The following is a 26,204-nucleotide window of genomic DNA, read 5'->3' as shown; positions in this document are numbered from 1 at the left end:
GTCACTCGGCAATTAATGTTGTAAGGATCCCTTTTTCTGGACACCTGGCAGGAGGAAATGGCATGTGTTTACAACTGAAGGTTGGGAGTAACAAAATTATCAATTTTGAAACACATGGATTAAAAAAAGGAGGCAACATGTGTGAACTGTAGGCATACCCAACTGGTTCATAGTCCAAGAGCAACTCTACCTTGGTACAATATAGCCAACATGGTATTCCTTTTCTTTCACATGTTCTTATCAATCTTACCCACTTAAAGCAAGTTTGCACCTAAATCAAATTTCACCTGGTGTGGAATTCTCCAAGCTTGCCTGTGGTTAGGATTTTCTGGTTCTGCTGCAGTGAATGGAATTTTGGTTGAGTACCAAATTCTCCACACACGCTGTCAACAGTGGGGGAGCAAACAAGATTGCAGAATTCCAGCCTTCATATTGCTATTGCCAAATTTGATTAGCCTGCAATACTATTGAGAAGCTATGATGTCACTATCTCCTTAACTCCTCACTTTGCTACACAAAACAACCAGAACAGTTCCTCCCTTTATCCCTACCTACCCTACTGCACTCCTCTCTTCTTTTCACTGTATAAACATTTACAAAAATATTGTTATAGGTCAACAAAAGATAACGTCTTAATCCTATAAATTTGTAGAATTTATCGTGATGGCATACTTAAGACATGAGATCTACAATATTATAGAAGTGCTAATACAGTCCATGATTATTAGATTTAATAACTAAAATAAAGGTCATTTTCATTACAGAAAGGATTATAACCAAATAAGACAACAATACTAGAATATAAATGGAAGGTGCCTGCATTGATCGGATAAGAAGGACCTATTTCCCCTAATAGAAAAGTCCATTGGAGTGGATATAAATTTAAAATGAATAGAGGAGAGATGAGGAAATGTATTTTCACCCTGCGAGTGGCAGGGGGTTGGAATGCACTCCCTAAAAGGGTAGGAGGGATACAAATCCTCAACTCATTTAAAAGGTAGTCGAATACGTGCCCGAAGTCCTGTGACCTCCAGGACTACAGATCAAGCGCGGGAAAATGAGATTAGGGTTAGTTCATTTTTCAGCCAGCATGGATACAACAGATGAGTGGCCTCTTCAGTACTGTAAATTGATCTACATTTTCTAAAGCTAGTAAATATTTGAAAGAAAGGAATGCACAGGGATGTGGAGTGTGTGGGTCAGTAACTGTACTCCTTCGCAGAATTTTTTTTCATGGACATAATGAGCCAAATGGCCACCTACTGTACAGTTATAATTCCATGATACTATTAAGCAAAGTAATGGAATAATAGGGTCACCTGTAGCACAATCCACTTATGAGGTAAGAATTTAGCCAAATTCCACATTAATCCTGGGCTTATCATCCTATAAAATCATAAACACATTATTAGGCATTGACTGTATTTTAAACCGCAGAATTTCCACTATTCTTTCCCAAAGCAACCTTTTGACAGGGCACTCAACGATACTGGCACATTAAAATATTTAGTTTTCTGCCTAAACTATTACTGAGAATGCAGCTGTTAGATGAACTCAGCTACTGTATGATATTACAATACTATTACAGATGGACAAATGAGTATTGATTTCAAAGTAGCTCATAGTTAATCAACAGTTAAACTGACAAGTATCATTTGGCCTAAGGAAATGCAAATAAATCCTTCAAAATGCAACACAATGATCAATCAAGCAAACTGCTGAGCTATTCCACAATCTGCCTTCATGTCATGTCTGCAATATAGTAAAAATGTCCTAAGGTGCTTCACAGGAACATTATCCAACAAAATTTGACACCAAGCCACATTACGAAGGTATTAGGACAGATGACCAAGAGCTTGGTCAAAGAGGTAGGTTTTAACGAGCATTACAATGGGGGAATGAAAGAGACATGAAGAAGCAAATGCCTAGGGAGGGCAAGAGGCCAGGCAGCTGAAGGCACTGCCACCAATGAGAAAATTAGGGATGCACAAAAGGTCAAAACTGGAGCTGAGAAAAGATTTTGAAAGGTAGAGACTGACTGTATGAGTGTGCGCGTGTGTATGTACGCATGTGTGGTGGGGGGGGAGAAACAAAGCCATGCAAATTAAACTCAAGGTGTTCTTGGTAAGGGAGCAAATGCAAGTCAACAAATGCAGTGGTGACTAAGAAATCTCAGGTCGTTGTCAGTACATAAGAACATAAGAAATAGGAGCAGGAGTAGGCCATATAGCCCTTCGAGCCTGCCCCGCCATTCAATAAGATCATGGCTGATCTGTCGTGGCTCAGTTCCACATTCCTGCCCTCCCCATAACCCTTAATCCCCTCTCTTATCAAAAACCCATCAATCCGCGTCTTAAAAATATTTAGCGAGGTAGCCTCCACCACTTCAACGGGCAGAGAATTCCAGAGATTCACCACCCTTTGAGTGAAGAAGTTCCTCCTCAACTCCGTTCTAAACCGCCCCCCCCCCTTTATCTTGAGGCTGTGCCCCCTAGTCCTACTGTCCTTTCTGAGCGGGAAGAGTCTCTCCACCTCTATCCTATCCATCCCATTCATCATCTTATACGTCTCGATGAGATCTCCCCTCATTCTTCTAAACTCTAACGAGTACAAGCCTAGTTTATTCAGCCTCTCCTCATAGCTCAACCCCCTCAACTCTGGCATCAGCCTAGTAAACCTCCTCTGCACTCCCTCCAAGGCCAAAATATCCTTGCGTAAGTACGGCGCCCAAAACTGCACACAGTACTCCAGCTGCGGCCTCACCTTTGCAGATTTCAAGCTGCTCCAAATATTCCTCCATTAAGATGAGGAAACAAGTTTTAGCTCATAAACGTAATGAGAAAATTCTACTGGAAGGCAAAGTAAACTTGAGCGGTAAAGGCCAGTCACCTATGTTAACGAGCCAGTCTGTATCCAGTGTTCAAACTCAGGCATGATTGGTCATTTCGGTGAATTACATAAGGATAACCGTTAACCATGGAGCAATAGTCCAGCAAGCAGATAACAGCCACAGGAAAGGAAATTGGCAAGCAAAACTTGTTTGATGGACCAGTAAGCATTAGCCAATGCCAACTCACTCATGCTCTCCCCGATGTTCCTATGTTACATCTTATTTGTAGAAACATTATAATCTACAACAAGCCTAGATCTTGCTATTGTAACATACCAGTGTTTTAAAAAAAATACATAAAACAACTCATGTCAATTACCACCCTGGTGATGATTCTACATCCTGAACGTCAAGACCAATTTATACTTAGAACATTTTAACAAGGATCAGAAATTATTCACATATTCAATTATATGGTGCAGAACTCTGTTGCTTTCAGAAGACTTCATACAATTTTGCGAACTCAGTTTAAGAATGATGCTACCACAATAGTTGCATTTCATACAGCAGACTGCGTTATTGTTCATGAAACTCCCACAATAGGAGCATTACATGCGGCAAACTGAGTTATTGTGCACTGGTGATCAATTGAAGTTGCATTTACCCCGGTCTGTCTTGTTCTACTACGGATCTCCTGTGATATAGCTCACAGCGAGGCAAATTATCTGCTTTTTCTCCTGCCGATCTCTGCTGTCCCAGAGTGTACTTGTTCCATTTGTCTTTGCCAGCTATTGCTTTCCACTTGCTAGTTTTCCATCTGCACTGTCCCACTGCTACTTTTTTCCCCTCGCACTTCTCTTCTGCCTTTGTTGTTTTCCTATTTCTCCTCCTTGACATGATTCGCTCTGTCATCCACTGACTGTTTTTCGAGATGGGGGAGTAAGTACAGCAATCGAGCCAGGGCTAACCACCATCTTTCTGGTCACGGTTGTTAGAATGTAACCAGCGACAGCTTTGTATTGGATGTAATGTGACCAATGGGAACAAGATGTAAGAGTCAGCTGACCCAGTAAACCATGGAACCAATTATAGAGGAATGTAGTAGTCAACTGACAAGCTGATTCAGTATAAATAAGGAACTATGTAGAATTGTGGGGAGCTTGGACTGGTTCAAGGTGAGGCCCCAAGTTTGGAGTAATATTTCTTTATTAAACACTTACTTTGATTTATAAGTTGGAATAAGTTTGGTTGTATTTTCACTAGCTGCATTTTGAAGAGCTCCTTCTGAAGAACCAACAGTACTGCAGGAATCAATGGAGCTTGTTTTCACCTTTAAGGAACTTTTGAATTTCAGTAACGTTATACTTGAATGCATCTTTGGGGTTGACAGGAGTTGGGATGGGGAGAGGGGCGGAGTGTGCACTGCTGCTTATTTGATTCTTTTTCAAGGAATAAATTCTCCCAAGGATTTTCCAAATTGGTCGCAGATTTTCTGCCTCCCCCAAAGCTACCAATACTAGCTGGAGAGGTTAGTGCTTTTCCCCATTTATAGATAATCTGATGGTCCTCATTGCTTTTCCTCCCCTTTTTGCATATTACCAATGGAAGCTGGAACAAAAACAAATCAGAGTTCACAGACAGAATAAAAACAACTTCCTGATTTATTGACAGATACGCACCGTGAAATCTATTTATTTTGTTGAAAGGGATCTGAAAAACCAGAGTGCATGCATACATAGACTTGAGAGCTTCAAGTTTTTAGGTGTCCAGATCACCAACAACCTGTCCTGGTCTCCCCCATGCCAACATTATAGTTAAGAAAGCCACCAACGCCTCTACTTTCTCAGAAAACTAAGGAAAATTGGCAGGTCAGCTACAACTCTCACCAACTTTTACAGGAGCATCACAGAAAGCATTCTTTCTGGTTGTATCACAGCTTAGTATGGTTCCTGCTCTGCCCAAGACTGCAAGGAACAACAAAAGATTGTGAATGTAGCACAATCCATCACCCATCATTGATTCCATCTACACTTCCCGCTGCCTTGGCAAAGTAGCCAGCATAATTAGAGACCCCATGCACCCTGGACATTCTCTCTTCCACCTTCTTCCGTCAGAAAAAGATACAGAAGTCTGAGGTCATGTACCAAGCAACTCAAGAACAGCTTCTTTCCTTTTGCCATCAGACTTTTGAATGGACCTGCTTTGCATTAAGTCGATATTTCTCTATACTCTAGCTATGAGTGTAACTCTACATTCAACACACTCGTTTCCTTCTCTACCAACGGTATGTTTTGTCTGTAATATCGCACAATAAACAATACTTTTCACTGTATGCTAATAATGAGACAACAATAAATCAGATCAACTCACTCATAGCTAAATTTCATTCTTTAAAGTGGGGGCAGGGACATAAAATAAATAGAGGTGCAATGAAATTATTGAAAACAGGTTAAGTTGATTCTGCTTTCTTTGCTTTAATGAGAAATGTTTCTGTGCAAATAGCATTTCTAATAATGTAGAAAAATCTGCTGTGTGTACATATGGGCTGAAACACACTGACCACACCGAAATGCATACAAGCTGTGGACTTGTCGCTAAGTTAATTTCTTACCTTCACTGATTCATGACAAACCTGTATCTTGATCTAAGACTTAAAACCATAATCCTATTAGCCAACAGTTTCAGTGAATTATTTCTTTGAGTCCTAAACAATTTCAAGATGATAATTATATACAGCTCCTGAGCTATGATCTTGGGTTTCCGATTAACAGTTAATACTTTATTAAATCGGATTTCAAAGGGAAAAAAAATCAAGAGAAAATCAGCAGTGGGAAAAAGCGCAGCTCCAAAGCTGGAAATTTTAATCCTTCACTACCAAAAGACCAGTGCAGCAAATTGAAATGCAGCACCATCAGCTTCCAGCCACCAAGCTGAAGAATTTACAGAGTAAGAATTTACAAACACTCAGTGGTTTAAGACAGCATCTGAGACGGAAAGGAAATGGTTGGGTTAACCTTTCAAGGTAATGACTGTCTGTCAGAACTGGAATATGTACTAATGAACAAGTTATGAGAGTGAACAGATCATGGGAATTGGAAACGGAAAAGTGGTCAGAAATAAAGAACGAATCATAGCATCCTACAGTGCAAAAGGAAGCCATTCAGCCCATCGAGTCTGCACCAACCACAATCCCACCCAGGCCCTATCCCCATAACACCATGCAGTTACCTTAGCTAGTCCTCCTTCCAAGAATTCAACGCTTTTCCAACTCTGGTCTCTTATGCACATCCCTACTTCCATCCCGCATCACTGTCAGCCAGGTTCCAAACCTCCCTAAGCCCACCCACTCCTCCAGTTTTGAGACAATTAAAATATACCTTGATAACCAAACTTTTATTCAGGACTCCACTATCTCCTCCTTGACTCAGAGTAAATGTTTATCTGCTCATAGTGTGATGAATTATCCTGGGAGTTTTATTAATTTACATGTGATATATTAATGCTGGCTGCAAATGCCCAAAGCAGGCTTGAATAGATGGATTTTTCACATTTAAAAATCTATATCCTTGGAAACTGCAGCAAAGAGCTGCAAAAATGATAAAATACTACTTTGAACAAAGATAATCATCCATGAAAAGTATTAGGCAAATTATTCTGACATATTGCATTTATTCTATTAAAAGCCATTCAGAAATTAAGTTATGAACAAGTGACAGTACACCTGTTTATGACATCAGCTACTTTCTAAATAAATAAAACTTCTTCAGCTGGAAATGGGCGATATTGTGGTTTTCTATTCTGCTATGAAAAGACATTAACTTCCTCCACTGGCACATTAAGCACCAGAATTTATACAAAGAAATATATATTTATATAGCTTCACAGCTGCAGGACTTCCCAAAGAATGTCACAGCCAATGAAGTACTTTTGAAGTAAATTACTGCTGCTGGAATCTAAAACAAAAGCAGAAAATGCTGGAAAAATCTCAGCAGGTCTGACCACGTCCTTCAGAGCATACAGCCAATTGCATTGTGGCAACTGAATGGTTAACCTCGAGTCACAGACACCTATACATGCTTATAAATCACTCATTTATAACAAATTTGGTACTGACAAAATGTCATCAATATGAAAGGCTAACTTATTTTCTCTCTTTACAGATACTGCCTTATCTGCTGGGAGTTTCAGTTTTCTCTATTCTAATTTAAGATTAAGTGTATAATCCATGCTAAATTCTCCATCAGCGTACCTGAACAGGCACCAGAATGTGGTGACTAGGAGATTTTCACATTAACTTCATTGCAGTGTTAATGTCAGCCTACTTGTGACACCAGTAAATAACCTTTTAACAAAGTGTCAGGTTTCAAGCACAACCTAAATTGAATTAATAAAGCTCAACTAAGACAGCAATGTCTAGCAACTGTTTCTTGCTTCATAGCAATCCAACAACAGTGTGGAAAGTGTGCAAGTCATTCACTGTGCTGCAGATCACCAATTTCACTGCTCATATGAAAAATGGTGTCTGAGTTTACAGAACAGTGCACTACCAGAAACTGCAACAGTAAACCTGAGCACAAATTAATTTCAGGGCTGGAGGCAGGAAATTAGGAAACAAATTGGAGCAATTAAAATCTCTTAAAACCTAATTTGCACATGGATATTATAATCATGGAATTTTGTTCTATAACATTTTCACATTTCTCACCCTGAATCATTTCTACAGCTTGTCCTGCTCCATTTCGCCTCACTTCTATCCTTTGCTAACTTTCTGATCCTGTCTTCCCACTGTTTCTTCGATGGGCCTAAAGCTTCTCTCCATTCCAATCTCGACATCTTAGAACTACAGGATCCCCACAACGCAGAAAGAGGCCATTCAGCCCACTGAGTCTGTACCAGCTATCCTCCACTCGCCCTACCCCCGTAACCTGCACATTTACCATGAGTAGACCACCTGAACTACACATCCTTGGGCACAAAGGGGCAATTTAGCATGACCAATCCATCTAACCTGCACATCTTTGAACTGTTAGAGGAATCCCATGCAGACATGGGGAGAACGTGCAGACTTCGCACCCAAGGCCAGAATCAAATCCGGGTCCCTGGTGCCATGAGGCAGCAGTGCTAACCACAGTGCCACAATCTGAACTAAGAAACAGAAATAACTTGGAACACTCACATCAGGCAACATCTGCAAAGAGGCAAGTCATCAATGTTTCAGTTCTGTGACCTTTCATCAGATCTTCCAAAACAACCAAGTCAGTACATGGCTCATTGCTAGCTGACAAAACATAGCTCATCTCTTGTCCGGTCACATTTTCCCAAAGAAACAAAGAAAATCACAGCACAAGAACAGGTCCTTTGGCCCTCCAAGCCTGCATCGACCATGATGCCCAACTGAACTAAACCTGGGGAATAGATTCCTCTAACCTTCTCCATTATCTGCTTCATGCTACCTATTCCTGTATCAAGCTTCTCAATAGCCATCCCACCAAAATGTCATCTCATATGTAGAAAAGGCATTATTTTATTCAGAACAAGTGAGCATCTTTAACGTTACTAAAACCTGGCTCGTCAATGTTAATCCATTTCCCTAAGCAATATAGGCAGTGAAAAAATTGTTCTCCTTTCCAGGTTCCATTTCAATTGTTCTTTTGCTCCAAGGTAGCCAAGCAACATGGGAAGTAAAACTTGTTCCTCCAAAAGCTAGAAGGCTCGGGAAAGTGCTTTTCATTTAATGATAATCCATGAAGGTGCAAATCTAATCAGATACAAAACAATTCTGTTTTGTGTTATTAATTTGTCAGTTAGTATGGAGCTATGAATATGTATACAGTAAACATTAATATGCATCAGGAAAGGAGTAAAATGCTTTTTCCTTGAAATAGGCTGAGGGCTGACCAGAGATTGTGAAAGGTTTTGACAGAGTAGATACAGAGGGAATATTTCCATTTCTGGGGGAAAAAAAATGACTAAAGTAGTCACCAATAGGGAATGCAGAATAAACTTCCTTCCACAAAAAGTGGCCAGGATGTAGAACTCACTACCACAGAGTAGTGAAGTGAATAGTAAAGATGCATTTAACAGGAAACCTGCCAAGCACATTCAGGTGAAGGAAATAGAGGGTGATGATGACAGATTTAAATGAAGAAAGATGGGAGAAGGCTGGAGTAGGATGAATGCCAGTGTGGGCTGGTTTAACCAAATGATCTGTTTCATGCCATATAGCTTATGTAGTCCTCTGAACAACAACAACTGTTATCAGTGAATGTTAAAGCTTGTTATCAAAGCCCCTCCGGCTTGAATCATGGAGGTTATTGCACAATCTTTAGTCGTGACCATAACCACAGGAAATCCACAAGCATCTCCATTCAAGAAATTCACCCTTCACTATACTTATCACATTCCATCACCCTCCAAAACTCCAGTAACTTAAGTCTCTTTTGTTTCCTGCTCAATTGGGGAAATTAACAGCAATTTCAGCTTAAACCTAAACTGCTTCCCTACTTTCTTTATTTGTCCAATTTCCCAACTAACCTACTTCACCCTTTAGATCAGCTCTTCCATCCATAGCCATAATCAGCTGACCTCAACAACAGTTAGGATCTCTGACATCTGTGGCATCATCTTAAAAACCTTGACCTCTGTGGCCCCCCTAAACACGTCATCATCAATCCAAATTCTGGGAGGTACCGTTGACACCCAATTTGTGGAAACATGCATCATCAACCTTTGTTTTTTAATCCTTTCAATCAGACTTACGCTCACCCGTCGCCAACTGCAATCTACACCAGAATATTGTACTGCATTATCCCTTTTCACTTTCTTTGAAAATGAACTGGTTGACCACACTGCCACACCTCCTGTGTCCACCTCCAAGGCACTTGTCTCTCATAACTTTGCAAGTACATCTGAACTGCCTTCTCCTCCTAAACCTGTGCCCTTCCACTGTTAGAAATCTATATATTCCCTCCTTGGAGCCATTACTTGGAAGTAAGGGGTGAAAATTATAATGCCGTCTGGTGAAATAATTACTGCAGTTCTACATTTGGAAATATTAAAATATTTACCAATGGGCCACAAATACAAACATGCCGTCAGGAAAATTTCACATCATCATTCCTCTGTTGCTCATATCTGTGTTCACAAAGATCTAAACAACTCAAGACACAGAGGTGTAATCATTAAAATATAAAAAAAAGTGGCTGCTAACGAGTGAGAAAATATTAGATTGAAAAGTCAAATGCTTGCTGAAAGAGGTGGGTTTGAAAGAGAATATGAGAGAAGGAATGTTGCAGCATTTTTGCGAGCCAGTTACACAGCACATAGCCTAGGTGGCAGAATAAATAGCAACGTTGGTGGAAAAAATGGGAAGGAAATATGAAGATCAGTGTCAGAGGGATTGAGAGTTGGGAAGTGTAGTGGTGAAGGACATGAGAGCTAGGGAAGGGAAAGAACGTGGTCAGATTTAAGCGTAAGAATGAGAATTTTATATGTGACATGCTGGTACACAGGACCAGGAAGATGCAAGACAAGAACTTGTTGCAGTCACAATTTGGGTTTAGGGGAGCTAAAATGGCCACGATGTGGAGAAGGGAACCTATTAAAACAGCACTAGATAGGAGATTATAGAGGTAACAAAGCATGTCTGGCATATAAACTGAGCAGACACGGAATTAAAAGTTCAGAGGTCAGGTCAGGGTAAACTATGGTGCCCTGCTTATGAAAAGCAGGTTCAGCCAGAGGCTGGTCAAAAGAGAGATGGAGTCAGTGGTACATGTTTTTGAGTTTGTGATGGAAGTGAAAGTTGACAACTTTAGTCCTTCCAGTGCTTGGTTGGATTAAATTGTGGCTCAGCCCAGGCTATATTGAAGACAAGCAGCTTGAAATTTCAGAGGAAGCAGAGGGATTAATAAAGGCAGGAAAGGATCGTATTGTATTAACGTTGGTCCTTTAGAGGATGAGAAAGGGGAGCTAGTGGTAGGGGATGGGGATATGGCTAAGGTCTTGAATAACTTTTTTGTTTCTGTCTTCACGGAGGAGGACTTGAATAATTTGCCGGGTGTTAGCGATGGAAAGGTGGTAGGAATGGAGGGTCTTAATGACATTACTGTTACTAGAGAGGTGGTGCTCGACAGACTGGAGGGGCTGATTGTGGACAAGTCCCCAGGACCGGATGGAATGCATCCGAGGGTTCTGAAAGAAATGGCGGAGGTGATAGTGGATGCCTTGGTGGTTATTTTCCAGACGTCGCTGGATTCCGGGGAAGTGCCGGAAGATTGGAAAACGGCTAATGTTACGCCGTTGTTTAAGAAGGGTGCCAGGCAAAAGGCGGGGAATTATAGGCCGGTTAGTTTAACGTCTGTGGTAGGTAAAATGTTAGAATCCGTCATTAAGCAGGAAATTGCGAGACATCTTGAAGGGAATTGCTTGATAGGGCGGATGCAACACGGTTTCATTAAAGGGAAGTCGTGTCTGACAAATTTACTGGAGTTCTATGAGGATGTGTCTAGGGCAGTGGATAGAGGAGAGCCGGTGGATGTGGTCTTTCTGGATTTTCAGAAGGCGTTTGACAAGGTACCTCACAAGAGGTTATTGCAGAAGGTCAGGGGACATGGAGTTGGGGGTAGGGTGTTAGCGTGGATAGAGGATTGGTTGTCAAATAGGAGGCAGAGAGTGGGGGTCAATGGGTGCTATTCGGATTGGCGGTTGGTGACTAGTGGGGTGCCCCAGGGGTCGGTGCTGGGGCCTCAGCTATTTACCATTTATATAGATGATCTGGAGGAGGGAACTGAGTGCAGGGTGTCGAAATTTGCTGATGACACCAAGATTGGGGGAAAGGCAAATTGTGCGGAGGGTGTGGAGAGTCTGCAGAAGGATCTAGATAGGCTGGGCGAATGGGCCAGGAAATGGCAAATGGAATTTAATGTTGGCAAGTGTGAGGTGGTCCACTTTGGTAGGAAGAATGGTAGGAAGGACTATTACTTACGTGGCGAAAAACTGCAGCAGGCGACGGTGCAGAGGGACCTCGGGGTCCTTGTGCATGAGTCGCAAAAACCCAGCTTGCAGGTGCAGCAGGTGGTCAGGAAGGCGAATGGGATGCTGGCCTTCATAGCGAGGGGGATTGAATATAAAAGTAGGGAGGTCTTGCTGCAGCTGTATAGGGCATTGGTGAGGCCGCAGCTGGAGTACTGTGTGCAGTTTTGGGCGCCGCACCTGCGCAAGGATATTTTGGCCCTGGAGGGAGTGCAGAGGAGGTTTACTAGGCTGATACCGGAGTTGAGGGGATTGAGCTATGAGGAGAGGCTGAATAAACTAGGCTTGTACTCGTTAGAGTTTAGAAGAATGAGGGGAGATCTCATTGAGACGTATAAGATGATGAATGGGATGGATAGGATAGAGGTGGAGAGACTCTTCCCGCTCAAAAAAGACAGTAGGACTAGGGGGCACAGCCTCAAGATAAAGGGGAGGCGGTTTAGAACGGAGTTGAGGAGGAACTTCTTCACTCAAAGGGTGGTGAATCTCTGGAATTCTCTGCCCGTTGAAGTGGTGGAGGCTGCCTCGCTAAATATTTTTAAGAAGCGGGTTGATGGGTTCTTGATAAGAGAGGGGATTAAGGGTTATGGGGAGAGGGCGGGAAAGTGGAACTGAGCCACAACAGATCAGCCATGATCTTATTGAATGGCGGGGCAGGCTCGAAGGGCTAGATGGCCTACTCCTGCTCCTATTTCTTATGTTCTTATGTATGTCATCAGGTTAGTGTTAAATTCACACTCCTTGGTATCATCAAGAGAGATCAAGCGAATTCCTTGGGTGCACGGAACCAAGAATATATTCAAGATGATGCAAAGATGAAATGAAAATATTTCCAACAATCAGGTGATGCTTAGATGGTTAAGGTTAGAATCAAGAAAGATTGGTGGTCAAGAAATAATGCACCACAAATCAGAATTGCAGACAATGCCCATCATAACTTTGATTTTAGCAGTTCTGAAGGCAAGACAGAAGCAGGAAACCTGAATAGAGTGATTCAGAAAGGAATTGCAGGAGGGATGGGCACAGATCTGGAATGTGTTACACACTGTAGGAATTTGGAAAGGCAAATAAAGTTAGTGATGTGGCAACAGGTCATCGGGGTGACAGATGGAATTTCTAAGGAAGGTGATGACAGTTATGTTGAAAGAGAGGAGAATAGGGCCTGAAGCAGGAAAATCATTTAAAGTGTCAGCAGTATAGGAAATGTAGCAAAATAAGTCATATTTCCAGCATTACAAAAAGTTGTTGCTCTACGTAACTCTACAAGCAGCTGTTCTGTAATGTCGAAAATCAAGTTTGCCCAGTAATCACATCATTCAAAGCAACACTAATATCAACAACGACCGACCTTCCAATTTGTAGACTTGCTATTAACCAGAAGCAAATACAATACCGTGAAGTACATTAGTAATGAATTGGCAGCTCTCAATGCCATGATGTGGAGATGCCAGCATTGGATTGGGTAAGCACAGCAGGTAGTCTCACAACACCGGGTTAAAATCCAACAGGTTTATTTGGCAGCACAAGCTTTCGGAGTACTGCCTCTTCATCAGATGAGTGGGAGTTGTGTTCACAAACAGGGCATATATAGACAGACTCAATTTACAAGATAATGGTTGGAATGCATGTCTTTATAGGTAATCAAGTCTTAAAAGTATAGACATTCAGTCTCTGATCTCCGAACATCATTCAGCCTCTGATCTTCGGGTAAGCGTTCTCCAAGGTGGCCTTCATGACACACAACGCAGAATCGCTAAGCAGAAACTGATAGCCAAGTTCCGCATACGAGGATTGGCTCAACTGGGATCTTGGGTTCATGTCACACTATTTGTAACCCCACGACTTGCCTGGGTTTGCACATTCTCGCTAATTGTCGTGGCTGAAGACAATACACACCTCTTTAACTTGTGCTTGGCCCTCTCGCCACTCACATTGTCTGTATCTTTAAGACTTGATTGCCTGTAAAGACTTGCATTGCAACCACTATCTTATAAATTGAGTTTATATCTATATATGCCCTATTTGTGAACATAACTCCCACTCACCTGATGAAGGGGCAGCGCTCCGAAAGCCTGTGCTGCCAAATAAACCTGTTGGACTTTAACCTGGTGTTGTGGGACTTCTTGCTGAGCTCTGAGTGCAGCAGACTTCACATGGACAAATCAGAGTGCTTCTGAAATGTTAAAATGTACTTAACCAAAATGATTCCATTGTTGATCAATTAATTACTTTAGAGATAATCAATTAGCTGGCCATGTATTTACTGTCTTGCCCCACTGAAAATCAGCAGGAAATCACAAGGACAGTACTGAACCAATCCAAACCTGGACAATGTTCAGGCTTGGAATGACAAGTAAAATTTGCGCCACAGAAGTGCCAGGCAATATCCACATAAATACTACAGCTACAAGAGTAGGTCAAAGGCTAGGAATCCTGCGATGAGTAACTCACCTCCTGACTCCCCAAAGCCTTATTACCATCTACAATACGTATGTCAGGAGTGTGATGGAACACTCCATGTGCCTGATAAATGCAGCTCCAACAACACAAGAAGCTGAACACTATTCAGGAGAAAGCAGCCGCTTGATTAGCACCCCATCCACCAACATTTCCTCCATCCACCATGAACACACACAGGCAACAACTTCGCCATTAAAATACACGGCAGGAACTCATCAAGGCTCCTTAAGACAGCAACGTCTAAACCCATTACCGCTATTACCTAGATGAACAAGGGCAACAGACAAATGGAAACACCACCATCTGTAATTTCTTCTCCAAGCCACTTACCATCCTGGCTTGGAAATATATTCTATTCCTTCACTGCTAACGGGTCAAAATACTGGAACTCCCTCCCCAACAGCACTATGGGTGTGTCTGCATCACTTAGACTGCAGCAGTTCAAAGTGGTGGCTCAGCAGTGTCTCAATGACAATTAGGGATGGGCAATAATGCTAGCCTAGCCAGTGTAATCCACATTCCTTGCATCATTTTTTTTTAAAGAATCAGACATTGGAAAAAGACTTGAACAACTTCCCACACTTACAGATGCTTGAAGCAGATAAAGCACATGCTTACATGTGCTTTCCATAGCCAGTTTTTCCAGGAACAGCTCACAAGCCTGAAGCGAGAAAAGTGACAGCTTGAAGGTCATAGAATCAGAGAATATAAATGTGTAGTCGTCCATTTTGGCAGAACCAACGGGATGAACGAGTACACTATCAAGGGCAGAAGTCTGAGTAGTGTTGAGGAGCAGAAGGATCTTGGGGTCCGGGTCCACAGGACTCTTAAATCGGCCTCGCAGGTGGAGGAGGTGGTCAAGAAGGCGTATGGTGTACTGGCCTTCATTAATCGAGGGATTGAGTTTAGGAGTCGGGAGGTAATGCTGGAACTTTATAAGACCCTTGTCAGGCCTCATTTGGAGTATTGTGCGCAGTTCTGGTCGCCTCACTATAGGAAAGATGTAGAAGCTATTGAAAGGGTGCAGAGGAGATTTACAAGGATGTTGCCTGGACTGGGAGGCATGCCTTATGAAGTTAGGTTGAGGGAGCTGGGACTCTTTTCCCTGGAGAGACGAAGGTTGAGAGGCGACCTGATAGAAGTTTACAAAATGTTGAGAGGAATAGATAGGGTGGACTCTCAGAGGCTATTTCCCCGGTTTGAAATGGTCGCTACGAGAGGACACAGATTTAAGGTGCGGGGAGGGAGGTTCAGAAGTGATGTTAGGGGTAAGTTTTTCACTCAGAGGGTGGTGAGTGAATGGAATCGGCTGCCGTCAGTGGTGGTGGAGGCGAACTCGCTGGGGTCTTTTAAAAGACTTCTGGATGAGTATATGGGGTTTAATGAGATTGAGGGTTATAGATAGGTCTGTAGGTTGGTAGGTGATGTGATCGGCGCAACTTGTGGGCCGAAGGGCCTGTTTGTGCTGTAGTGTTCTATGTTCTATTTAATCCCTACAGTGCAGGCAGCCAGCCATTCGGTCCATCAAGTCTGCACTAATTTAGCATCTAATCCAGGCCCACACATTACACCACCTCTCCGATCCATAATCCAATCTACCTTACCTACACACCTTGGAACACTCATAATTTAGCAAGGCAAATTCACTAACCTGCACATTTTAGGATTGTGGGAGGAAACCAGAGCACCTGGAGGAAACTCACACTGGGACATGGGAAGAGCTGGCAAACTCCACACAGACAGTTCCCAAGACCAGAATTGAACCCCGATCCCTGGTGCTGTGAGGCAGCAATGCTAACCACTGTGCCACACTGCATCAAGGATCACTGTACCAGATGTGGGCTCTCATTCTTGCCAACTGCCTTAGAGATGTTGGAAGAACTTACAGGTTGACAATCAACCCATTTAGCCACATTATGAACATGTCTTCCAACAAGTCCTGAGGCAGCAGGACAGGTTAATAGGCTATTGAAGATCGCACAAGTGACAGCTGCCTTTATCAGTCCTGGCAAAGATTATAAGAGCAGGGAGGTTATGTTGGAGCTGTACAAGACTTTGGTTAGGCCACAGCTAGAAATACTGTGCAGTTCTGGTCACCTCATTTTAGGAAGGATATGATTGCACTGGAGGAGATGTAAAGGAGATTCACCAGGATGTTGGATTCACCATGATAGAGCATTTGAGCTATGAAGAGAGGCTGGATAGGTTTGGATTGTTTTCTTTAGATGACAAAAGGCTGAAGGGGACTTAGTTGAGCTGTATAAGATTATGGGAGATATGGACACGGTGCATAGGATGCAGTTGTTCCCCTTAGTTGAAAGGTCAATAATGAGGGGGCATAATTTAAAAGGTGAGGGGCAGGAGGTTTAGAAGAGATTTGAGGAAAATAATTTTCATCCAGAGGCTGGTGGGAGTCTGGAAGGCACTGCCTGGGTGGATAGTAGAGAAGGGAAACCTCAACTTTTAAAAAGTACGCAAATGAGCACTTGAAATCTAATAACATTCAAGGCTAAAAGTTAAAGTTTATTTTTTAGTCACAGGCAGGCTTACATTCACACTACAATGAAGTTACTATAAAAAATCCCCTAGTTGTCACACTCTGGTGCCTGTTTGGGTACACTGAGGGAGAATTTAGCATGGTCAATTCACCTAATTAACCTGCACATTTTTGTACTGTAGGAGGAAACCCACGCAGACTCAGGGAGTACATGCAAACTCCACAAACAAAGACCCAAGCAGGGAATTGAACCCTGGTCCCTGGAGCTGCGAGGCAGCAGTGTTAACCACTGTGTTGTAAAGTGGGATTAGCGTACATTCGTATTTTTGTCAGTCTAGACTTTGTGGACCAAAGGGCCCATTCTGTACTGAATGACTATGACTAACTTAAACACAGAGCTTCTGGCTCAGAGGCAGAGATGCTACCGATTCTGTGCCACAAGACCTCTTCCATGGTAGAATACCAGTAGATGAATTCCTCCATCTGAAAACTTTTACACAGGTATTGAAATACCCCATTAAAAATTGACCATAACTTCATGAATAGGTTTCAGGTTTTAAGGGTATAAAACACAACTAAATTTTGTTCCAATTGTATTGTGTGTAAGATTAGCCCTCTGGCAACAACTTCACCTCTCCACACTGTAAGTTAACAGGTACCTACTGAAATATCATTCCATTTTTGTATGGGAAGAATGGTGTTAATGCAGTAACTTTTCAACAGCAACCAATGCTGTAGTGTTGTGTCATTACTACCTATTGGAGAGCCAAAAGGAGAAGCCTTTTCCATACTCCAATAGTCACTTAAAGAACTAAAAATAGTTCTATTTTTGTAGATAAGTGCTCTATGTGGAAACTGATTTTATATCAATATGGTTATTATAACAAATCTTCCTTTGCAAAATGTGATCATTAATGATTACATTGGATTTTCTTACATTCCGCTAAATGGTGTCAGCACAGTATATCAAAAGGATCTGAGTTCAAATTTCACTCAAGCAGAACAAATCTGGGAGTGCTGCACTGCCAGAATTGCACCTCTTTGAATAAGACAGTAAGTCTGCCAAATGGCTGTAAAAGGTCCCAGGGCTCTTTTCCAAAGGGTAGGGGAGCTCCCCTGGACAGTCGAGTAATATTTATCTGTCAATCAACATCATTAGCACAGATTATCTGGTCATTACATCTTTGCTTGTTTGTGGGGCCAAATTGGTTGGTCCATTTCCCACATCATAACAGTGACAACATTACAAATATACAGACTGTCCAAAGATGGTGAAACATGCAGGATAAAGGCAAATTCTCTTTTTAACGCTGTAGAAGGGCAACTTGCCCAATGCACCACCAGATTCCAGAAGGTAAACAGTCAACAAATTCCTCACTTTTCAAGTCAACCAAACATCTGACTCAGCATCAGGGGCCCAGATTTAATTTGCGGCTTCGGTCACTGTCTGTGTGGAGTTTGCACATTCTCCCCATATCTGCGTGGGTTTCCTCCAGGTGCTCCAGTTTCCTCCCACAGTCTGAAAGTTGTACTGGTTAGGTGAACAGGCTGAATTCTCCCTCAGTGTACCTGAACAGGAGCCAGACTGTGGCGACTAGGGGGTTTTCAAGCGACTTCATTACAATGTTAACATAAGTCAACTTAAGACATTAATAAATAAACTTAAAAAAACTTTTACCTTGGATTATGCTCCAAAATAGATCATCCCACTTAAACCAAGGAAGGGTTGCCACTTTTCCCATAACAAGTCTACCCTTTGAGTTCCACAAAGGAACCACATTACCCAGCTCACATACAAGATTTCCCAGAGGGCTGCCCTGACCTTTTTTGAACTCGTGTCACCAATTTAACCTTAAAAAGACTCAGCTTAATGCCTCCATTTCCTACTCCAAAGAATGGAGTTACTGGTTGATCTATACACAGCTGATAAATAATGGCTAACCTCTTCAACATGTCAACAATGGAAATGGTAGCATGACAGTAACGTTACCAGATTAGTAACTCAGAGGCCTAGACTAACCATCTAAAGACAGAAGTTGAAATTCCACCACAGCAACTAGTGGAATTTAAATTTGATTTGTAAATTTGGAGTAAAATGTTAGTCTCATTAATAAAGATCACAAAACTACTGAATCGTTTTAAAATCATACAGAGTTCACCAATGTCCTGCGGGGAATGAAATCTCCCATCCTTACCCAGTGTGACGTAGATATAATTCCAGATCCACAACAACATGACTGATTCTGAACTTCCCTCTGAAAGAACAAGTCACTCAGTTGAAGATGCTCACCATCACCTCTTCAAGGACAACCAGGAATAGGCAATAAATGCTGGCCTCGTCAACAATGCTCATATCCCGAGAAGCAGTTTAAAAAAAACAAGCAGCAGACATAACATGGGATCAACACAAATCACTTACTCATAAAAATCAGTACCAGATCCAAGTCGAGGAATGATAACAAGGATGGTGTTACTCATCACTACTCCCCAACCATTCTACAACTGATTTGTTAATCTTATGCAGATTTAGTCAGGCTAGATCAGCAATAGACTGCAGCAGTTCACGAAAGTGGCTCATCAAGGACAATTATGTGTGGGTTATGTCCAAAGATGTGCAGGTTGGGTTGACTGGCCATGCTAACTGATCTGAGTGTTCAGGGATTAGCAGGGTAAATATGTGGGGTTGTGGTCAGTGCAGACTCGATGGGCCAGATGGGGGGTTTCTATGGTTCTGTGAATTGGAGAAGGGGAATGATTGCTGACCCACTGTGTCTGTCTGCCCACCCTTGAACTATCCAATTATCTGTTCCACTGTCTGCTCTTTACCCAAAGTTCTCCTTTCCACGTGCACCCAATTCTCTTCTGAAAAATCACTACTGATGCTGCTTACACTAGCTCAGGTAGTGCATTCCAGATTATAAATGCTGCGTGAAAAAAATTTAAGGCTAGTATAGTTCTTAAAAGTTTACACTTGAAATATGGCAAATAGTTCAGGTATTTTCCTTCATTTTGCCAATTACTTCTATTTGAAAATGCACAGAAAGTAATGCTACATCGACCCTTCTGCACAGAAACCAATTCAACTATCACTGACTGGAAGCAAAATAGTAGTTTTTCAGAGTATGTTTCCAATGGAAGTCTTGCAAATGAATTTCACCACTTACTGAAAAATTCAGATACGCAGAATGCAAAATAAATCCAATAATTAAACACTTCTATCACTGCCAAGGGCAACTGTTCCTCTGAATTGAATACTGTAAAACACTAGTTCATTATTCAGCTTTCAAATTCTGTTGGTGTTCAAGGCACTGGTTACATTAAGGTAAAGGCAAAATATTGTGGATGCTACAATCTGAAAACAGAAAATGTAGGAGAAACTCAGCAGGTCTGACAGCATCTGTGGCATGATGCTGACTCGAAACATTGGCTCTATTCCCTCTCCACAGATGCTGTCAGACCTAATGAGTTTCTCCAGCATTTTCTGTTTGGGTGATATTTGAATTTATTCCTCATCTGCATGCATCATGCCAACATTCTCAATTTTGTTAACAATTCAACGATTTTGCATCAACATTTTAAAATGCCACATTCACAAGGATGTTCTCCAAGAATATCACACTAAAACTTCACAGGATGAATAAGCCATTTCCAAAATTAAGTGTTGTCAACATATCACCACACTTGATATATATATAGCATCTTTCCCAACTTTAGGATTTCCTAAAGTGCTTTACAGCCAAGCAAGTAATTTTGAAATGTAGCCACAGTTGTGATGTAGGAAACATAGCAGCCAACTTGAGCATTACAAGCTTCCGTAAAGAGCAATTTTTAAAAAAAAATTATCTGGTCAATAGTTTTTAAAATTCATTTTATGGTCATGTGCACTGTTGCCTCGGCCAGCATTTATTGCCCATCCCTAAATGTTGATTGAAGGGTAATATCGACCTAGACATCAGAGGAAACGACCCTATTCTTCTTGAAAATAGCACGTAGGGATCTTTTACCTCCATCCAAGAAAGCAGACAGGGCCTTGGTTTAACATCCAGTCTGAATTGTCAGCCTTAATTATTGTGCTTAAATCGCTAGATTGAGGCTTGAAGTCACAATCTGTCATCTAAAGATGAGTTTGCACAGAGCCATCGCGGGCACCCACAAAGAAAAGGTTACTGAAAGGCTCCATTGTAGTATAATAACGCTGATACTAGGTCAAAGGAATCTGAGGCATGAAAAATGATAGAATTTGAGATAATTTTTCACTGGAAATGCAATGTTCAAAGTGGCCCAACAAGCTTTCCAAGCTAAGACTTGAATTTGTATAGTGTCTTTTACATCCTTTGTCCTAAAGGGCTTCAGAAGAAAATTTATTCCACAATGTAGTCATCATTGTTTTTCTAGGCAAATGCGGCAGCCAATCCAGGCACAGCAAGAACCCACAAAAAGCAATGAAATGAATAACATATTAGACAATGATTATGAAAGACAATAGTGCTATTGATAATTAAACAAAGACAGGCTGAGGCCTGTGGTGCAAAGGTAAACAAATTACATCTAAAAACAACAGGTTCGTGAAACCAATTGATTAAATTTTGTTATGCAGATTTCCAGATATAGACAAACAAAACATTTGCAAAAATGTTTTTTTAATTTGACAAAATACCAATAGAAACCTATAACAACAAACAATTCATATTTTGCCTCAGTGGACAATTGGTTTGAGCAACATGAATGACAGTGCTAAGAAGTGATGTAATGACTGTGTACTCTGTACAAACTGGTCACGTATGTATGTACTGGAATAAACAAACATCTTCATTACATTTTACTGCTGTACCTGTCTCTCAAAGTCATGCTTCAGCCATCGAACATGCAAAATTAGTCAAAAAATGCATGCCTTTCAATTGAGCTCGAGACATGTTAGCACTGTAGAATCGTAAACTATAAAACAGCTTTAGTAAACTTTAAGGAACTTCAAGACTTCCCTATGTTTAAATTAGCACAGAAAGAACTCAAATTTTGCTTATTCATTTGAAGTAAATGCAGTGACCTGGCGCTGCAGAAATCTGTGACGAAAATACTGAACATAATTTCCAACAACTGCTCAAGCTTTAAACTTTGACTTTTATTTTTAATTTTTATTCCACAGTTAAAATTACAAAGCCAGTGCTCAGAATGGACCAGGCAAACCCAAACCCATCCCTCTCTCGCTCCAAAAACCAAATTCAAAATCCAACTGAATCCAATTCAAGGTCCCCACGAAAGAGACAAACAAGATCCAGTCTGACGAGAGAAGTCCCATCTTGATCTTGATCTGACGCCTTATCTTAACCAGGTCAGGCGTTACCATGAACGGCGACTTATGTACACGAGTTCTTAAGCAATGCAAGAGAGGGCTGCGTGTTACTGCCTGGCACATTTAACAGGCAGCATTAAGAAAGCAACTTCCCTTCTGCAAGAAATGGGAAGTAAGTAGTGTCTGTACTTCCACAAACATACACCACCAGCTCAATCTTTCTCACACTGAAATGTAGGGCAGGGAGGGCGCCAAAGACCACAGTGAGGGGTCCAACCTACTTTCCCTTGACTTTAGAGCTGTACATGTGAAAGAAAATCTCCAAAACCTGGACCAAATCCAGCCCATTAATGTTACAGCAAAAAAACACCTTGAGGCTGTTTAAGGAAAGTAGAGGGGAGGTGGTGGAGAGTACCTGCACAGACAGGTAAGGGACCTGCTTCAACCAGAGAGGAATAAGTTTATTTATCAGTGTCACAAGTAGGCTTACATTGACACTGCAATGAAGTTAGTGTGAAAATCCCCAGAGAAATATAAACAGCCTTGAAGTCTTTACTCCCGAATCAGTTCACAATAATTGAATTAAATGAGAGACTCACGAATTTGGTTTTCTTTTCTCCTTCGTCCAGGCTTTTCTTTGCCTTACTGGACTTGTCCTTGCCTCTGGAAACACCTGAAGCTTCACTCCTTTGATGTCCCTCCATTCTTCAACTTTCTCCAAGTTTTTTTTCTGTGAAACAGGTGTGTTTGGTTTTAATCCTGGGCTGGGAGGAACAGGGGGTTTTTAATGGCGGGTCGCTGCTTCCCTGTCACAGCCTCTCCCGCGCTCTGGCTTCTCCAGCCTGAGCGGCTGGGCTGGGCTGTGGAAGCCGGGGCCTAGGCGCAGGCTGCCGGCGGGGATTCCTACGCAAGCCCGCTAAGCGCGGGCGGGCAAGCAGCTCGGCGTCTCTCCCTCCGCTCGCCGTGGAGGTTTTTTTTTGAAACGGGGTCAGTTTGCTTGTCGCCTCCTCCAGGAGGTGGGAGAAAGATAGAGAGGGAGGCGGGCGGGTGAGAGAGGGGGACGGGGACAGGGGGCGGTCAGGACTGAGAGGGGGGCGGGACAGAGCGAGGGGCGGGGGCGGAGCCAGGGGGCGGGGCGGAGGGGGCGGGCCGGACAGGGAGGGGGCGTGGCAGAGTGTGGAGGGCGGGACGAAGAGCCAGGAGGCGTGGCGGAGTGAGAGGGAGTGGCGGAGAGTGAGGAGGCGGGGCAGAGAGCGAGGGGGCAGGACGGAGAGCGAGGGGCGGGGCGGAGAGTGAGGGGGACGGGGCGGAGCGAGGGCGGGGACGGGGCGGAGCGAGGGCGGGGCCGAGGGACGAAGAAGCGGGCCAAAGGGACGGGGCGGGCCAGAGAATGAGGGGGCGGGGCGGAGTGTGGAGGGCGGGGCGGAGAGCCAGGGGGCGGGACGGAGCGTGGAGGGAGGGGCGGAGAGCCGGGGGCCACGGCGGAGTGAGGGGGAGGGGCGGAGAGCGAGGGGGCGAGGCAGAGAGCGAAGGGCGGTGTGGAGTGAGGGGGCGGGGCGGAGAGTGAGGGGGGCGGGGCGGAGTGAGGGCGGGGCCGAGGGACGAAGAAGCGGGCCAGAGGGAGGGGGCGGGCCAGAGAGTGAAGGGGCGGGGCGATGCTAAAGGAGGGCGGGGCGGAGGGTGAGGGGGCGGGTCCGAATGTGAGAGGCGGGCAGCGGGCAGCGGGGGGGCGGGGTAGGGGGTAGGGGGCGGGGCGGAGGGAGAGGGGGCGGTATGGATCAAAGGTGGCTCCGCTGTGAGAGACTCCGCGCTGGAGCTGCCCCGCCCCCCGGACTGAGTGACAGCGCGATCTCACTGCCTGGGGAAAGGGAACAGGTGCAGGGCGGCACTCCTGCAGCATTACACACACCCAGCATTAAACTCACAGCACTGCACACACCCAGCATTAAACTCACAGCACTGCACACACCCAGCATTAAACTCACAGCACTGCACACACCCAGCATTAAACTCACAGCACTGCACACACCCAGCATTAAACTCACAGCACTACACACCCAGCATTAAACTCACAGCACTGCACACACCCAGCATTAAACTCACAGCATTACACACGCCCAGCATTAAACTCACAGCACTGCACACGCCCAGCATTAAACTCACAGCACTGCACACACCCAGCATTAAACTCACAGCACTACACACCCAGCATTAAACTCACAGCACTGCACACACCCAGCATTAAACTCACAGCATTACACACGCCCAGCATTAAACTCACAGCACTGCACACGCCCAGCATTAAACTCACAGCACTGCACACACCCAGCATTAAACTCACAGCATTACACACGCCCAGCATTAAACTCACAGCACTGCACACGCCCAGCATTAAACTCACAGCATGCACACATCCAGCGTTAAACTCACAGCACTGCACACACCCAGCATTAAACTCACAGCATTACACACGCCCAGCATTAAACTCACAGCACTGCACACGCCCAGCATTAAACTCACAGCATGCACACATCCAGCGTTAAACTCACAGCACTGCACACACCCAGCGTTAACCTCACAGCACTGCACACACCCAGCATTAAACTCACAGCACTGTACACACCCAGCATTGCACACTCGCAGCAGTGCACACACCCAGCATTAAACTCGCAGCAGTGTACACACCCAGCATTAAACTCGCAGCAGTGTACACACCCAGCATTAAACTCGCAGCACTGCACACACGCAGCATTAAACTCACAGCACTGCACACACGCAGCATTAAACTCACAGCGCTGCACACACCCAGCGTTGCACACTCACAGCACTGCACACACCCAGTGTTGCACACTCACAGCACTGCACGCTCAGCACTGTACACTCACACACATAGCACTGCATATTCACACACAACAGTGCACACTCACACCCAGCACTGCATGCGCGCACACACACGTACACAGCACTTCTCTGCACTCACACAGCACTTCATTCACAGTCACAGCAACACACTGACATATAGTGTGTCATGATGTGGATATGCCAGTGTTGGACTGGGGTAAACACAGTAAAAAGTCTGACAACACCAGGTTTCAGTCCAACCGATTTATTTGATAGTAAACTCACTAGCTTTCGGGTTAGCCCCTTCGTCAGGTGAATGGAGAGTTCTGGCCTCAGACAGAGCATATAAAGCACAGACAGTTTACAGATTACTGATTAGAATGCGAATCTTTACACCTAACCTGCTGTTCAAGTCTTAAAGTGGCTAACAATGTGAGTGGAAGGAGCACTGATCACAAGTTAAAGAGATGTGTGTTGTCTCCAGACAGTACAGTAAGTGAGGTTTTGCAAACCCAGGCAAGTCACAGGGGTTACAGATAGTGCGACATGAACCCAAGATCCCTGTTGAGACCGTCCTCATGTGCACGGAACTTGGCTATCAGTCTCTGCTCAGCGACTCTTGTGCTGTCGTGTGTCGTGAAGGCCGCCTTGGAGAACGCTTACCCAAAGGTCAGAGGCTGAATGCCAATGACCACTGAAGTGTTCGCCAACAGGAAGGGAGCAGTCTTGCTTGGTGATTGTCGAGCGATGTTCATTCATCCGTTGTCGTAGCGTCTGCATTGTCTCCCCAATGTACCATGCTTCGGGAAATCCTTTCTTGCAATGTATCAGGTAGACAATGTTGGCCAAGTTGCAAGAGTATTTACCGTGTACCTGGTGGATGGTATTCTCACGTGTGATGATGGTATCCATGTCAATGATCCGGCATGACTTGCAGAGGTTGCTGTGGCAGGGTTGTGTGGTATTGTGGTCACTGTTCCCCTGAAGGCTGGGTAGTTTGCTGCGAACAATGGTCTGTTTGAGGTTGTGTGGTTGTCTGAAGGCAAGAAGTGGGGGTGTGGGGCTGGCCCTGGTGAGATGTTCGTCTTCATCAATGATATGTTGAAGACTCCGGAGAAGATGTCGTAGCTTCTCCGCTCCGGGGAAGTACTGGACGACGAAGGGTACTCTGTCCACTGTGTCCCGTGTTTGTCTTCTGAGGAGATCGGTGCGATTTTTCGCTGTGGCGCATCAGAACTGTCGATCTATGAGTC

General features: G+C 43.6%; 1 protein-coding gene across 1 annotated transcript in view; it reads right to left on the bottom strand.

The window, feature by feature from the left end:
- The window catches only part of diaph1 (diaphanous related formin 1), a 156,800-nt gene extending 133,738 nt beyond the window's left edge, over nt 1-23,062 (bottom strand). The window contains exon 1 of the mRNA XM_080201194.1: nt 22,710-23,062. Within this exon, the coding sequence (XP_080057320.1) occupies nt 22,710-22,814 (105 nt within the window). The 5' untranslated portion in view covers nt 22,815-23,062. The remainder of the gene's footprint in view (nt 1-22,709) is intronic.
- Between the last annotated feature and the right edge of the window lie 3,142 nt (nt 23,063-26,204).

Source organism: Carcharhinus amblyrhynchos, chromosome 13 (genome assembly GCF_965287045.1).
Source record: "Carcharhinus amblyrhynchos chromosome 13, sCarAmb.v2.hapA, whole genome shotgun sequence".
NCBI classification, from domain to species: Eukaryota; Metazoa; Chordata; class Chondrichthyes; order Carcharhiniformes; family Carcharhinidae; genus Carcharhinus; species Carcharhinus amblyrhynchos.
Note: the sequence above shows the minus strand (reverse complement) of the source record. Positions and strands in the feature narration are given on the sequence as shown.